General features: G+C 44.0%; 1 protein-coding gene across 6 annotated transcripts; it reads right to left on the bottom strand.

Annotated features, from left to right (window-relative positions):
* Positions 1-5,270: 5,270 nt before the first annotated feature.
* TMEM100 (transmembrane protein 100) lies at positions 5,271-13,015 on the bottom strand. Of its 6 annotated transcripts, none has more exons than XM_075044387.1 (4): positions 12,723-13,015; positions 12,552-12,646; positions 9,588-9,772; positions 5,271-6,314 (listed from the first exon to the last, which is right to left on the bottom strand). In XM_075044387.1, the coding sequence occupies exon 4, from the start codon at positions 6,304-6,306 to the stop codon at positions 5,848-5,850; it is 459 nt and encodes a 152-aa protein (XP_074900488.1). In that variant the 5' UTR covers positions 6,307-6,314; positions 9,588-9,772; positions 12,552-12,646; positions 12,723-13,015; the 3' UTR covers positions 5,271-5,847. The 6 variants fall into 6 exon arrangements, with proteins under 6 accessions (XP_074900488.1, XP_074900489.1, XP_074900486.1 ...); XM_075044388.1 differs by having other exon boundaries at positions 12,552-12,632; XM_075044385.1 differs by having other exon boundaries at positions 12,552-13,015.
* Positions 13,016-14,037: the final 1,022 nt, after the last annotated feature.

Here is a 14,037-nt window from a genome sequence, read left to right as displayed (position 1 = left end):
GGGCCCAGAAGCCGCGCTGCTGTGACGCCTTGTGAGCTCGAAGCTTATTCATGTTCAGGAATGGGAGGGTCAGGGCCATCGACACACACCAGCATCCTGCTGCCTATTATTTCCTGCCAGTGCTGGCGTCGCACCAAGCCCTAACATGACAGGTGGATGGAGTTCACAAGGAAATAATGTCATGGGCCAGTTTTCCAGGAAAGCTGTTAACTCTATTCACAAACTCGGGCCTTCAGATTGAAAGGGAATGTGGCTGAGAAAAGGTGGTGAAGGGCCACTCTGGTGTTATTTACTTTTTTTTTTTTAATAGATTATTCACTGACATCTCTTGCTGCAGTACAGAAATCTTTACCTTTGTTAGTGCCTACGTCTTCAAGAGTAGACTGTGGCTAAATACCTTATAACTTACAAAACCACAGGGGCGCTGCCTCTGCAAATCCCAAATGGCCATTTTAATTTCAATCAGATTGCAAAAGATGGTAAGAAACTAAACATCCGCCTTTTCCTGAGCTAACTGATTCCTGGGAAACAGAAAAGGAGAAAAAATATTAGGTGAGATCTAAGACTGATGTTAACCTGGGGACTTCAGGCATTTTATAAGAATGAAACTGAGGGTATAGCCAAGGATGTATCAGAAACAAGACTTACATATTTTTAAAGGTCTCTGCCTTCCAATAAGGCACTTTTGTAAAGCTCTACTATCCCTCCTGACTTTAGGTAGTGTCCAACATTTGCTGTTGTGTGTTCTTCTCTTTCCTCTCTTCCTCTCTGTTTTTAAAGTTTAATACTTTTTTTCTCTTACTCTAGAAAGCACAGAAGAGTTAAGAAGTGAAAGCAATCAATCCAAAAAGTGTTTTTCAAAAATGCCATGTTTGCCACAAATGCAAATTTTTGGATGCATGAGTTAGGACAATAGGACTCCAACTGGCTACTCACAAGAGGAAGGATTAGGTCCTCTGTCATGTTAATAGTGACATCAACAACCTGAATAAAAGCCAAAAATTCAAGTTGATTCTGCAGTTTAAGACCATTGTTCTCCCATATGGTTTAGCCTGTAAGATTTAGTCTACACATAAGAGTTTTGCCAGGATTTATATAATTTTTCACATCATATAGTGCAATTCCTGGTATGTTAATGTACTTTTATGTATAAAAGCCCTTTGTAATTGACAAAGATCTATACTGATATAGACAAAACGTCCTACAATCTAAAGGCATCAGAGGTATTGGAAATACGTATGCAAAATGATGGTTACCGATCTTATTTTGGAGCCCACTGTACAAACAAATTAAGTGAAACCTACTAATAATATGCAACAACCTCCATCTCAGGTATTAAAGGAGCAGTAGCCCTGGACTTTGACTCTGGATAAGGAAAGCTGAGGCAAGTATACAGGATATTCCAGAGGGCTTGCTCCTGGCCTGACCCTTCTGGATCCTGATGAAATTCTCCGGCCTTTCTTCATTCCGTTCTCTGAGCCTGGTTCATGTTCTGTAGAGCTGCAGTAATACTGTACATTCGTTGTTTGGTAACAGGAGCTCTCCCAAGCGTCCAAGGCAGAGAAATTAATTCTTGACACAACTCCACGAAACTAACCTTTCTCTCTCCTTTTTTTTTTAAACCTGGCAAATTATGGTATTAGAACCACAGTCACGTACAAAACATGACAAGTTAAGTGACTGGGGAATCGTAAATTGGGCGTTTTGACTTGAACAAATACTAAGCATTGTCATACCAAACTGATTATTATTTTAAAATACTGTCCCGGGCTATAACTGGCTTTGTGTACAATAGCAATACAGGGTGTAGTTACAGACACAATTTCCTGTGCTTAGGTTTTGAAATTATTATTTAAGATCCCCGTAACATTTGCCCAGTACACCAGCGCAATTCCCCTATTAGATAATTTTCTATCCTTGTGAGGGCAATTTTGCTTGCGCAATGCTGCCAGAGCTTTCAGGAAGGGAGAGACAAGCAATTGTGACAATAAAATTTGCATCAGCTCCCACCCAACCTCTCCCAGAACCTAAATACCATTTGTCGCACTCAAAGCCTTTTCACACCAGAAGGGAAGGTGTTTCTGAACTGGAAAGTCGTTGTGATCTCCACAGGGTTGCATCCTCCAGGATGACTTTTGCCTCTCAGGTTCCCATGAGAAACAGCAAACAGCAACTGTGGAGTTCCAAATGGCTTTGTATCAAAGACTCGGTGGACCGCATGACCAAGCATCCAGGCTCGAAACCCCAAATCAATCCAGGTTAGGTCATGGAGTTCAAAAGCTGAAGCAGAAATTTTGCTGTTTGTAGCTGACCAGTTTGAGGGAGTTGACCCTTGTAAAAGCACTGTAAATTTGTCCTTGTAAAAAAACATTTCAGATCGAACAATACCACCAGTTTCTGGAAAAATGAAGGTGCTAAGCCTGCCACACTGTACTCATGTAGCATGTCTCCCAGAATGATTGGTTTTTAAGGGCTAAAAAGAATGTATTGTTTCTGCGTTGGAACAAGGACAAGGAGAGAGAGGGATAGTAATGAAAATGTCTGTAATATGTATATTTGCAGGAAGAAAAAACATAGACTGTGAGACTTGTGTTGGACATCATCACCAGTCATTCAGAAAAGATGCTACTACTACTACAGATTGTCCCAAAATCAATGCATACAAATGATGGTGGAGAAGTCTGTGCCAGTTTCTAAGGCCACATGGCAATTTAGTGATGAAACATGTGAAAACATCTTCAGCAACATGAGGGCTCTGACCAAACTGTTCACAACCTCTGCCTTGTTCCTGCAGGACACCAGGACCAGGTGCTGGGCTTCTTCCCCATAAAGTTACTATTTTGCATCTCTGAATAAAGGACAAACAAGAGTGAATTCCTGCACAGGCATTCACTCACTGCTTGACATGAAAATGCTTGTGCACGTCCCTTGTCTCACTAGGATACAGTTGATGCTACTGAGCTCAGCACTGTGTGCTACAGCAGCACCATATTACCTAGAGGCCTCTCAACCTGTCAGTTAGCTGATATTACAGGACACCATGCTGCATCTGAAGCTTTGCTATGCTAGGGGATCATGTCTAGGGTCATTGTAATGCTGTCTGTCACTGCTCACGTGCTGCTTAATGCCTAGATGCCCCACAACTAGCAAGGCAGAGGGCGGTGCAGGCACTCTGCTGTGTCCTTGTATATGCAGGGCAAATATAAAAGAGAGCAGAGACAAGGGAAAGGAAATCTCCTCTAGTAGCAGCAGAGTGACTCGTACTGTTAATTTACCTTTCCTGAAAAAACTGCTCCCCAGAACCCATTGCCTCCATTCCACTGAGTTTGGCCTTTTCTTTTTACTTGGAGCAGAGCCTCACCTTGCACCTCTACTTTCCTTCCACACACCGCGTGCAAGTTCGCCTGTATCACAGCAATGGCAAAGGGACGACCCATGTATGAGAAAGACTTCTGAAGAGGGCAACAGGCTGCTTCTGCTTTGGGCTCAGCCTGGGAATCATGGGGCTGAGCTGCTACACTTGTCTAGCGGAAATCTCTGCATCTCTACAGCCCCTGCAATTCTCTTCTCGGCAGCCCGCAAAATTCCACTGAGGAAAAAGAAATGGGGAGGGGGAAGAAGGAGTCAGAAAAAACTATTGTGTTCCCAGGGGGAAAAAAAATAAACAGCCCTATTTAGCTTATCCAGCTTTGCTAATGTCAATCACTTTTCTCATTTTAAACAGGAAAGACACCACTTTAGTCCACCTGTTCCATTATTTATCATGCTATGCATTTCCCATGAATTGTCACTCATGCAAAACCTGTACATCGTAAGGGGACACCCTAATATTTTTAATGACCTTAAGCAAAGTGATTGACATTAGACACCGGTGTCAGATGTTCTGGTGACGCAACATGTTCTCCTAGCAGCAGGAAAGCTTCCTGCCGTGATTAAGTTAGGGCTATGGAAGTGCTAAAATGTGTTGTCAGCTTTCCTCTGATGCAAGTGATTTTATTATAGCGTCTGGTAACCACGGAGTGTGGCAACGCAAATACTGACTCCAAACATCCCCTCCCATACATATAGCTTGCTCTATTTAAAACACGAAGTGCACTTTGCAAATCCGGGGATAAGTTGTGGATGTAACAAGCTTAAACCATGGAGGGCAGAGGAAAAGGCAGCACCTAAGCCAGAATGCCTGGGTGATTTCAGCAAGAGAAGCGTACGGCTCCAGGATGACCTGCAGAAGGCTATCTCCTGCAGCACCTGTTCAGCAGGTGTGCTCTGCAGCGGCATCGCCACAGCCGTTGTGGATGCCAGAGGTTCTGGAGGGCAAAGAGGAGGCATGCTAGTACAGGCCTCGCTCGCTGTAGCAGTGGAAGGCAAAAATCACATCCAGCTCTTTTGAGTCTGGAAAAGTAAGGGAAGATAAAAAAAAAAAAAAAAAAAAAAGAAGGAGAAAGAGAGAAAAAAAAAAAAGAAGGGGGACTCCATGCAGCCTCTCTGCCTTCTGACACCCGCATACATGCTGGGGTGGAAGTCTGTGACTTGGCTCAGCACCGCTTGTCCTTCAAGACATAAATGAAGAAATAATGTTCTGGTTTGCTTCAATTTCAATTTGGGGCCAGCCCCTCAATTATTCATTACCTGAGAAAAGCTGGAATACCTCTAGAACACAAAAGTTACAGAATCAAACGTCTCAGACACACACAGGGGACACCTGGCACCTGCTTTTCGTGAAGGTTCATAAACGCAAAGCTCATTCAACAAACATTTACCACACAGATGACTTCGCTTCCACAAGTAATTATTAATAGTTGTGTCTAAAACTGGCTATACCAGTAAGCATCTGCAGAACTGACTGTTAACGATTTTTCAATAACTGACCTGTTAATCAAGCTACAAGAGGGGTGGGCTGTCAAATCAAAATCCATAGTCTACAGAGATTTTTGGAAGAGATCAGCAGTACATATGTTCACAGTTATTGTCACAGATGTTGTTCTACAAAAATAGAATCATAAAGCAGTCAAAGTTGAAGATACAAGCTATCTTGATAGCAATAAAAAAAGATTTTCTAAAGGTCTAGCAGCACTGAATATTATTTTAATGAAATTTACTTTTTAATTTTATAGCAAAATAATCAAAAGTGCTAAACCTGACCACATTAATTTACAAAAAAAGTCTCATGTTTTAAGATATAATCATACCTCGTTATTTAGGTTAGACAATATAATTACACATTTCTACCTATTTCTATTCAATAGTAAAACAATATTAATATTAGTTGGTTTAAAAAAGGGGGAAAGTACCACAGATATTGGGAGGGGAAAGTTACATAAAATATACGAATCAGCTTATTGAGCAATCTGCAGTGTGTTTGGTTGTTACTGCTTTTTTTTTTTTCTTTCTTTTGAGCTACAATTTAAGTCACAGACAATCTGGCCATAAGATTGTAGTCACTTCAAATGCTATGACTTCTCCCTTGGTCAAATGTCACAGTGTGTATTTTAAGGAGATCTCTGGCATTTCAAGTCAGTTCGAATTATTTTCTTAGTTCTCACAAGTTGGCTTTCCAACACAATCAGCATGTTGGAGAATGCAGTTATGAAGATTGCAGTTATGACGACACTTTTCTGTGAAGGAAAACTGTTTTTTCCTCCGTCTTGGAAAGAATCACTACCAAGTCTGCAGTAAGAAAAATATTAAGAGCACTTGCAGAGTTTTAAAGCGTATTTCTCAATCCATTCCATTTTCATTTCAGTTCATTTCCAAAGTTAAATTAAAACCTGCATTCTCTCGTATTGATAAATAGTCAAGTTGACTTACAAAGGTTCTGTCTTCTGTCCAGCCTTCTCTTGGTTGTCTCTAACCAAACAAGGTTCGTTGATTTGCCACAAGCGCTGTCTGGCTCTCCCGCCTCTTTGCCTTCTTGTTTTGCTGCCTGATTTTCCAGCACACTGCACTAGAAGCCAGCAAAAGGAGTCCTGATGACAAGAGGACTAATCCAAACACTGAGATGATTGATCCATGGGAATTGAAGCTGTACGCCACAGCAGTAACCACAATGCCGGCTATGAGGATAACCACACCAAAGGGAATGGTACAGCGATAACAGGAGAGTTCTGCTCCCCCTGTTGCTGCAGTCAGCTGGCATTCACTGACAAGAGGGATGGTGGTTATCACACAGTCATTGTTATTACTCTTCTCCGTGGTTACAGAATCAGGATGCTTTGGAGCACCCAGGATCTCTTTAATAGGTTCGTTTGTCATCTTGATTGTCTTGACTTTGTCAATTCTTAGGCTACAGCAGGCTCTGCTGAGCATGCATTGCACTGTGGAGAGAAGAACATGAGTTCAACTAAGAAGCATTACCGTTATGTGACAAATGGGTGACACAGAAGTATCCCACTCAGGATTGCAAACAAGCAGACACTCTGACCCCACAAGGATTTGCGCACAAGCTTATTTGTAACACTGCCGATTGTGGAGGATCTGAATCAAATCTTATGGTAGTCATCAGCAGGTGCCTAAGAGCTAGAAAGAACAGTGTTACAGACTAAGACAGACACCAACCTTAAAGTGTTGTGGGCCAAATCCCAGTTTAAGTTACATCCTAAAGTCAGTATTTCTGGATGTAATTTAGATTTCAATGGCATTACATCTTTTGATGAGGGGGTGAAGTTCACGGGCTGTTTTGGTTAAAAATTCTACTCTTGCTCACGCACTTTCTCACACTGTTTCTTCATATATACACCTATACACACACATTACACAGATTTGCTCCAATGCAAATCACAATAACATAGGCAAGAACTGGCTCAGCAAAAACCAGGACTGAACAGTGAACCCTTTCTCAGTGCAAGTGCTACTTCGCAAAAAATCCAAATGGTCATGACTAGGTACGGGTGTGGGGGGAATGGGGATGAAGACAGTGCCCTGCACTCAGCAAACACCAGCTGAAAGCTGGTGAACCTACCGTTACAGCAACATCAACGCCAGACTGTCAGCTTGCCATTTAAATCAGCTTAATGCAAAAGTAATGGGTCCCTTATAAGTCCATGAACCACATCCATGTTACTGTGTGGGAGGGAGATTTACAGTCATATTCACTCATCTCAGTTACAGTAAGTTGCTGTCCTCCTGTCTCCATATTGTATACACAGTCTCAGTCCTACAGACAGCACGCACAGTTTGATTGCTTCCACATTATGAGACAAAATAGCCTTTGGCTCCATGGAACCCAGTGCTTAACTGGAGTCCAGCCGATCAGGGCAAGCTGAGCCCGTTGCTTTCCACCACTACAGGCTGCCGTGACAGACCTCAGCCATCTCGCTGGGACTCTGGTGGTGTGGGGGCGGCCCCAGAGTCTGCGGTGAGCCTCTGACGGCTGTGCTGCCTTGGACCAGGCTGTGCGCTCGGTGTACCCCACCACATACAACAGAGCCTGGGACACGGGAACCACTAGGTTTTCCTCCTGCAAGTAGCTTACAGGACTCCTGCACCACTCTCCAGTACGGGCTGTGTAGCTTTTGCTCTTATGAGCAGCATGATACGCAGCTCAGAGAACAAGGAAGAGCATTGGCAATGCAGTAATGCTTTTATCACTTTTATCACCTTCACATCTGTGACTAGGAAGTTAATTGCCAGATACTTGTATTCTCCTTTTCCTTTCCCACCACTCCCACCCTTGTTGCTAAGATATATTCATCCATTGTGGAGAGCCCTTGGTTTTGTATCTCGGAACCTCATATAAATGACTGGGTGTTTTGCAAGAAAGAGGACTTCACTATTTTTAAACACACGCACAAACAGGCTATACCCTGTATCTAGTCAGAGAGTTTGTGTCTGAGTTTCCTTGAACCCTAATGAGAGAAGGAAAGTTCAGATCTGGTTTGACAAAGCTTTTGTTCTACTTCTCTAAGGAAGAGTGCTCAGCTCAATATTGTATCTTGCTGTACACAGCTACCTTCAGGGGTCAATCTTGCAAAGGGCTCAGCAGCTAGACAGAGTAGCCTTTCCCTCCCTAATGACAACACTGAGCACAACACAACCGAGCACACACTGAGTACGCACACTGACAGCACAAGAGTCAAAGAGCACAAACTGAAACACAGGAGGTTCTGTCTGAACATCAGGAAAACACTTTTTTACTGTGAGGGTGACTGAGCGCTGGAACAGGTTGCCCAGGGAGGCTGTGAAGTCTCCATCCTTGGAGATATTCAAAAGCCATCTGGCCAGTCCTGGGCAAACTTCTTTAGGTGACCCTGCTCGAGCAGGATGGGGGGTGGACCAGATACCTCCAGAGGTCCCTTCCAACCACAAGCATTCCGTAATTCTGTGTGTTTCTGTGAAGGTACTTGGTATCTCGAAGGGCAGGAAGGGGATCTGATCAGTGCTTATCAGACAAAGCAAATATATTTGTGCTGACGCCTTAGATATCCTCGGTTTTCCTAGGTTCTGTTGCTTTGTACTTCGAATCATAACGCATGATTAAGCACCTTTTATATCAGTTGAAAGAGCCCAGGAAAGCCATGAGGTTGCTCTAGAGCGCCATCGATCTGTCCCCACATGGATCTGAGCCCAAGTTCTGCATTTTCTGTAATGACTTACATGGCAGTGAGACTCACACTGGTGTCATTATGTTGCTGCATTACTTATGCATAAAATGTTACAGAAGTTCAGCACAATGGGAGAATGTGGTCCCCAAATGTCACCTTTTTTTGATCTTACCATTAAACATATTCAATTTGTTCAACATTTTATTATTAAATTTGTAGGAGGAAAAAAATTTAACTGGTTTCTATATAAAAGGTCTCTTAGTTCCAAATACATTGTAGTAACTATTCAAAAGTCCATATACTCTCTTCTAACAGCCATAGAAACAGGCAAACTTCCCAATAACTTGAAAAAGTTTTGGATTGGGCTCGTAATAAACATGATTATGCTGAAAAACTTTAACATCCAATCAAAGTATATTTACTCCTGTCTCTACAGTCCTTGTCCCTCTGTTTCAGATACATCCCCAATGAGCATTACATCTCTTAGATGTCTTGTACAGAGACTTATGAAGAAGATATATTTATATAGTCAAAACTAACATGAATTTAAAAAAAAACTCCTAAACCACCAAAATTAAGTCAATGGCAAAATACCTGTTGATTTCTGAGGAGCACAGTTCTTGCCTGTAACAGGATGTAAGCAGACAAGCATTCATATAAAACAAATAAACAAACCTCTATTGAAATACTGTAAGTTAAATAAACAACAGAACCTATTTGAAGTGTGAGTAAAGGTATTCAGCCCTAGAAAATAGGGCACTAGATCCTCATTGCCAGCAAAGTCACTTCTGACTTATGCCAACAGGTGACTTGGTTCAAGTTTCAGAGCAAGAAATTTAGGCAAAGATACCCAGCAACACCAGCATCCTCTCACTAATCATACTAGAAGTACTGTCTTAAGGAGCTACTTTGACTTGGAGGAAGAATGTGTTTCTGTGGCAATCTGTGGCTAACACTGGATAAAGGGGAGAGGAATGTTTTAACCACTAATAAGCGTAAGCTGAGATTTACTGAAAAGCCATGAAATCCAACAGCATGCACACCTACCAGGTCCATGAGAAATCCATCGTAAAAAATCCCTTAGCTCAGGAAGCCAAGGAAGACTGCTTAAGATGTCTTGTATGTCAGTTCAAGGCAGAGTCATGCAGCAGTAAAAGCCGCTCCAGGCTTTGAAGTGTCAGATGTTGCTGAATGATGAATTGGAGGTGACAATATTCTAGCATGGAAGTTTCCTACAAGAAAAGTTGTTGGATATTTATCAACTTCTTAAGAAAAAAACTCCTGCATGGAAAAGCTGCCGCTGTATGCTGACTCCTGCTCCTAACCTAACTGAACCAGGAGATGTTCTCCCTCTGGCTCTCCTAGTGGCTTCTGCCTCTTTTCTTGGCAGCAGCCACCCATTTCTGGCCCTATGTAACATTTTCCTTTGATGATGCGATGTCTCGATGATGAGCGTCACAACCCAGGCAAGTCCCCCAGAAAGAGCTAGGTAGGAAAAGGTAATGCACACAAATTTCTATAGTTATAAATCTCATTTAACTTCGTTTCTATCGCCCACTTCGCCTATGTGAATCACAGCTCAGAATACTTGGGGTTTTGCCTCCTCTATGTCTCCAGTTTCTTTGAGCAAATCACTTCATCTCCCCGTGCCTTGGTTTTCCTAGCTGTAAACTGACAGTGACAACAAGCTTCCCACTAAAAAACCCTTTAAAATCTATTCTACTATAACAAAACCTAAGTAATATAATCTGAAAATGTCTCTCAGAAAAAAAGGCAAACTGAGTCCAAAAACTCACTGTAATAAACGTAAGTCCATTATATTTACTATTCATTTCTGTTATCGGATTTTTTAAAATAAGATTCATAACTCAAATAGGGACAAGGCAGAATCTGCAGGCAGAGCAGTGTGACAACTCTGCAGAAAGCAGAGCGATGGAAATTGTTATCAACTGCAGAAACAGCTGTGAAATCACCAAGCAGCTGGGTAAAACTTATGAAGCAGCAGAGATTTATGTTGCTAATCTTATTCAACATTCCCTTTCTACATATGCATGATTATGGAAGATCATTTTGACACTGAAGCAGGAGTCCCAAGTGGGGATGAGAATAAATTCATGACAATAAGTTCATATAATGATAAACTTTAAGGGCTTTTTCTCTTTTTAAGTTATTTAGACCATGCTATCATTTCACAAGCACAAACATTTACAGGCACAAACTGCTGCTGTTCTTCTCTAGATGATCCTTGGAACAAGCCTGTGACATAGCTGAAGTATATTTAGCCGATTATTGAAGTTAGATAATAATAAGGAAGTCTCCTTGTCTCCTTGACTATATTCTTGTGCACACTACCTAGAAATTAGTTTAATTTTTTGAAAAGTTTGGAGGGAAATGCAGAAAAAAACCCCCAAACACCACTTTAGATAAATTATCTAGATTACATTAAAACAAAAGCAGACCTCTGAAATTATCTTGCAGTCAGCTTCCACTCGTATTACAAGAATGGTTACATTTGTTTGAAAAGCTCTTCCTAGTGCAATTCTGCCCCCTAAGCCACTCTGCTAGCATCATTCTTCGAAAAGATTAATTAGTCTGTCAAATACATACAATTTATTTGTATTTGTCCTTGACTCCATACAGTTTAGGTAATTTTTTTTAAATGAATGTCTATCAAAAAATCTGACTGACAGCAACTTTTTTTAGACAGGATTTCTTCCCTCCTCCTTGTGTCCCTCACCACAAAGCTGAGAAGCAGAAACACATGAAATCTATACATTAAGCTTCCAATATTTTAACTCTCAATGATTTCATGTGGTGCTCTCTCAGGAGGCTTCCCACATACTGAATATCCCTGTGCAAGTGCAAAGAGCTGGTATTTCTCAGCCACTACAATCCTTTCTCCTTTTTTGCATTTTACTCAGAACCAGTGGGACACATTCCTGCCTTCAGGCTCTGGACCTGATTCTCTCTGTCTTACATGTATTTCAGATACCCTTTTTTGCTTATCTAAAATTCCAATAAATCATAATGCTCATGCTTCACACTTGGTTTTGCATTAAAGTGACTATGGAAAACAGCATAAGGAGTCCTTCTGTATTTAGAGAAGAGCCAGAGTTCATTTGGAATTTAACAGATTATAGCAATCCTGAACACAATCCCGCAGCTCTTGCCCATGTGAACGCTCCTGGAAATACATAACTAGAATTTGTACTTACGAGACTCCAGGATCAGGCCCTGAACTACAGGGGTAGGAGAAGAACGCATCACACCCATGCCAACTGCCTGACCCTCAGGATGCCGTAAGTTTCCACCACCAAGTTTTTGGGTAATACGATTACCAGATTTAAGCTCTCGCACCTTTTTCGTTTCTCAGGAGGGTAGGATGGGAGCCAACCAAACCGCTCCACAAACAAACTTTGTTATCTGCAGATTGCCAAACTTGCAAACGCGTCTGTAAAACGCCACGCACACCTAGGGCAAACCACCGCGTGTCACGCCTGTCCCCGAACACCTCTGCCCGGCAGAAGAGACGCGAAGAAGCACGGAAAGCTTTACGCCCGCTTGCTGCTACACAGCCCGCCAGTAACGAAAAGGCACAACTCCGCGGGGAGCAGCTCCGACCGCGGAGACCCCGAAGCTTTTCCTTCTACCACTTCATCCCCCGGGAGAAGCCCTGTGCCACGCAGGAGGGAGCGGTGCTAGGAACCGCCTCCGGACCCGCCGGCCGGAGCGGAGAGGCTCCCTGGAGTGCCCGAGCAAGCCCGGCGCGGCGAGCCGGGCCCCGGGCGCTGCCCGCGGCAGCAGCGGGGCCGGAGCCCCCGCGGGCACCGAGAGCCGGCGGGGGCGCGACCGCCGCGCCGGGCGAGCGGGTCCAGCGGCTGCCAGCCGAGCCGAGCCGTGCTATGCCGTGCCGAGTCGTGCCGTGCCAGGCTGAGCTGAGCCGTGCCAGACCATGCTACAGTATAGTATGGTGTGCTGAGCCGTGCCGTGCCGTGCCGAGGCGAGCCTTACCTCCCGACTGCCGGACGGGACTGCGGCGGACACCAGCCCGGAGCAAGCATAAGAGGGGGATGCAGCTCGCCGTACAAGGGACTGTAAACAAAGTTCTTGGTGAGAGCGAAACAATTAAGGGACCGGAGCAAATTCAGCGGCGGGAGCTGCCGCGGGCGGGGCGGCACTCACCGGGGAAGGTCCCGCTCTGGTTTGGGAGGGCGGCCGGGAGGAAGGCTGTCCTTCAGATGCCAGGCTGGGCAGGGCGAGCAAGGAGGCTGCCCTGCCCACAGCGGTTTCGCTTGTCCCGGCCGGCGGTGCCGGCGCTGCACGGTTCACATGCCCGTTCCAGAGAGGCGCACGGTGGGGACGTGCGTGTCTCCTGCTTCGCCAGGTCACGCACCGTGGCGAGGCTCTGCATCACACCCTAGACGTGTCAGGTTAAACGCGGGGCCTGGGCGAATGTTTTCCAAGCCCTCTCTGTCCTCCTGCACGGCACTGTGCGGGGTGTCCGGCCCCGTCGATATCCACGCGTCGTGATTCGAGCGAGCGCGGACGGGGGGCTCGCTGCCCGCCCTGAGCCCCTCTGGGACGTCAGAAGTGGCAGTGCTGGGTGGCACCGCGAAAGCACGGCCCGTGCTGAAATCCAGATGAACTCCTAGCTGGTGTTTAACTGCTCAGGAATCAAATGAGGAGGAACGTAGTTTTGGATGACATCCTTAGAGGATAAAGTTTCGTGTATCACCTAGAAATATTTTTACTGGCTTTTCTATGCTTTAATCACTCATTTCAGCGGAACATCAAGTACTACAGGGGTTTGGAGTGGATGGGTACGGGTATGTGGGGTTTTTAACCACGATTTCTGTTCTTTTCAGACAAAAAGCAGACAAATTTTGCTTTTAAGGCTTGTAATGGGACATGTTTGAATTTTGCGGTTAAGCTTACCCAAAGTTTATATTTAAAAGGCACTATTTTATCAATGATTGATAAAAGAGCAGTGCACCAGATGTATTTAATCAGCCACTCTGTCTCTGAAAGCATGCATGTACTTTTGACTCCCTTTCCAGGGTGAAATCCTGGCCTCACAGAAATTAATAGCTAAACTTCCATCAACTTCACAGGGGCCAGGATTTCACCCTGTGTATCATTAAGAACTCCCCAGTGATGGAGATCCTGCCAAGGGTTCATCTCCTCCAGCCAAATCAGCCAGGGGGTTCTGGAAGAGCTCCACAACTTTATACAAGAAACTGGCATTTTTTCCCCATTTGCTAGCGTTCCCTCCAAATACATCGGCATTTCAGCAGAAATGACAAACAAACTGGATCTGAGGGGAACTGTCATCAGAGAGGATCTCTTGGGCCATTAAGTCCAGTCCTTCCGAATACAGGCAGCCGTGCCAGGTAATATCTTTATTAAACTTGCTGAGTTCCACCTCAAACCAACTGGGTTTCCTATTCCTTCTGTTGGAAGGCTATGAGCCTTATTCTGTTGATATATAGGAACCTCT

The sequence above is a fragment of the Buteo buteo genome, chromosome 13 (assembly GCF_964188355.1).
Source record: "Buteo buteo chromosome 13, bButBut1.hap1.1, whole genome shotgun sequence".
In the NCBI taxonomy this organism is placed as follows: Eukaryota; Metazoa; Chordata; class Aves; order Accipitriformes; family Accipitridae; genus Buteo; species Buteo buteo.
The sequence above is the reverse complement of the archived record's forward strand: the minus strand, read 5'-3'. Positions and strand labels throughout refer to the sequence as shown.

Excerpts from the sequence above, each read along its gene's own strand:
- TMEM100 (XM_075044385.1), bottom strand. The coding sequence starts at position 6,306 with ATGCTCAGCAGAGCCTGCTGTAGCCTAAGAATTGACAAAGTCAAGACA.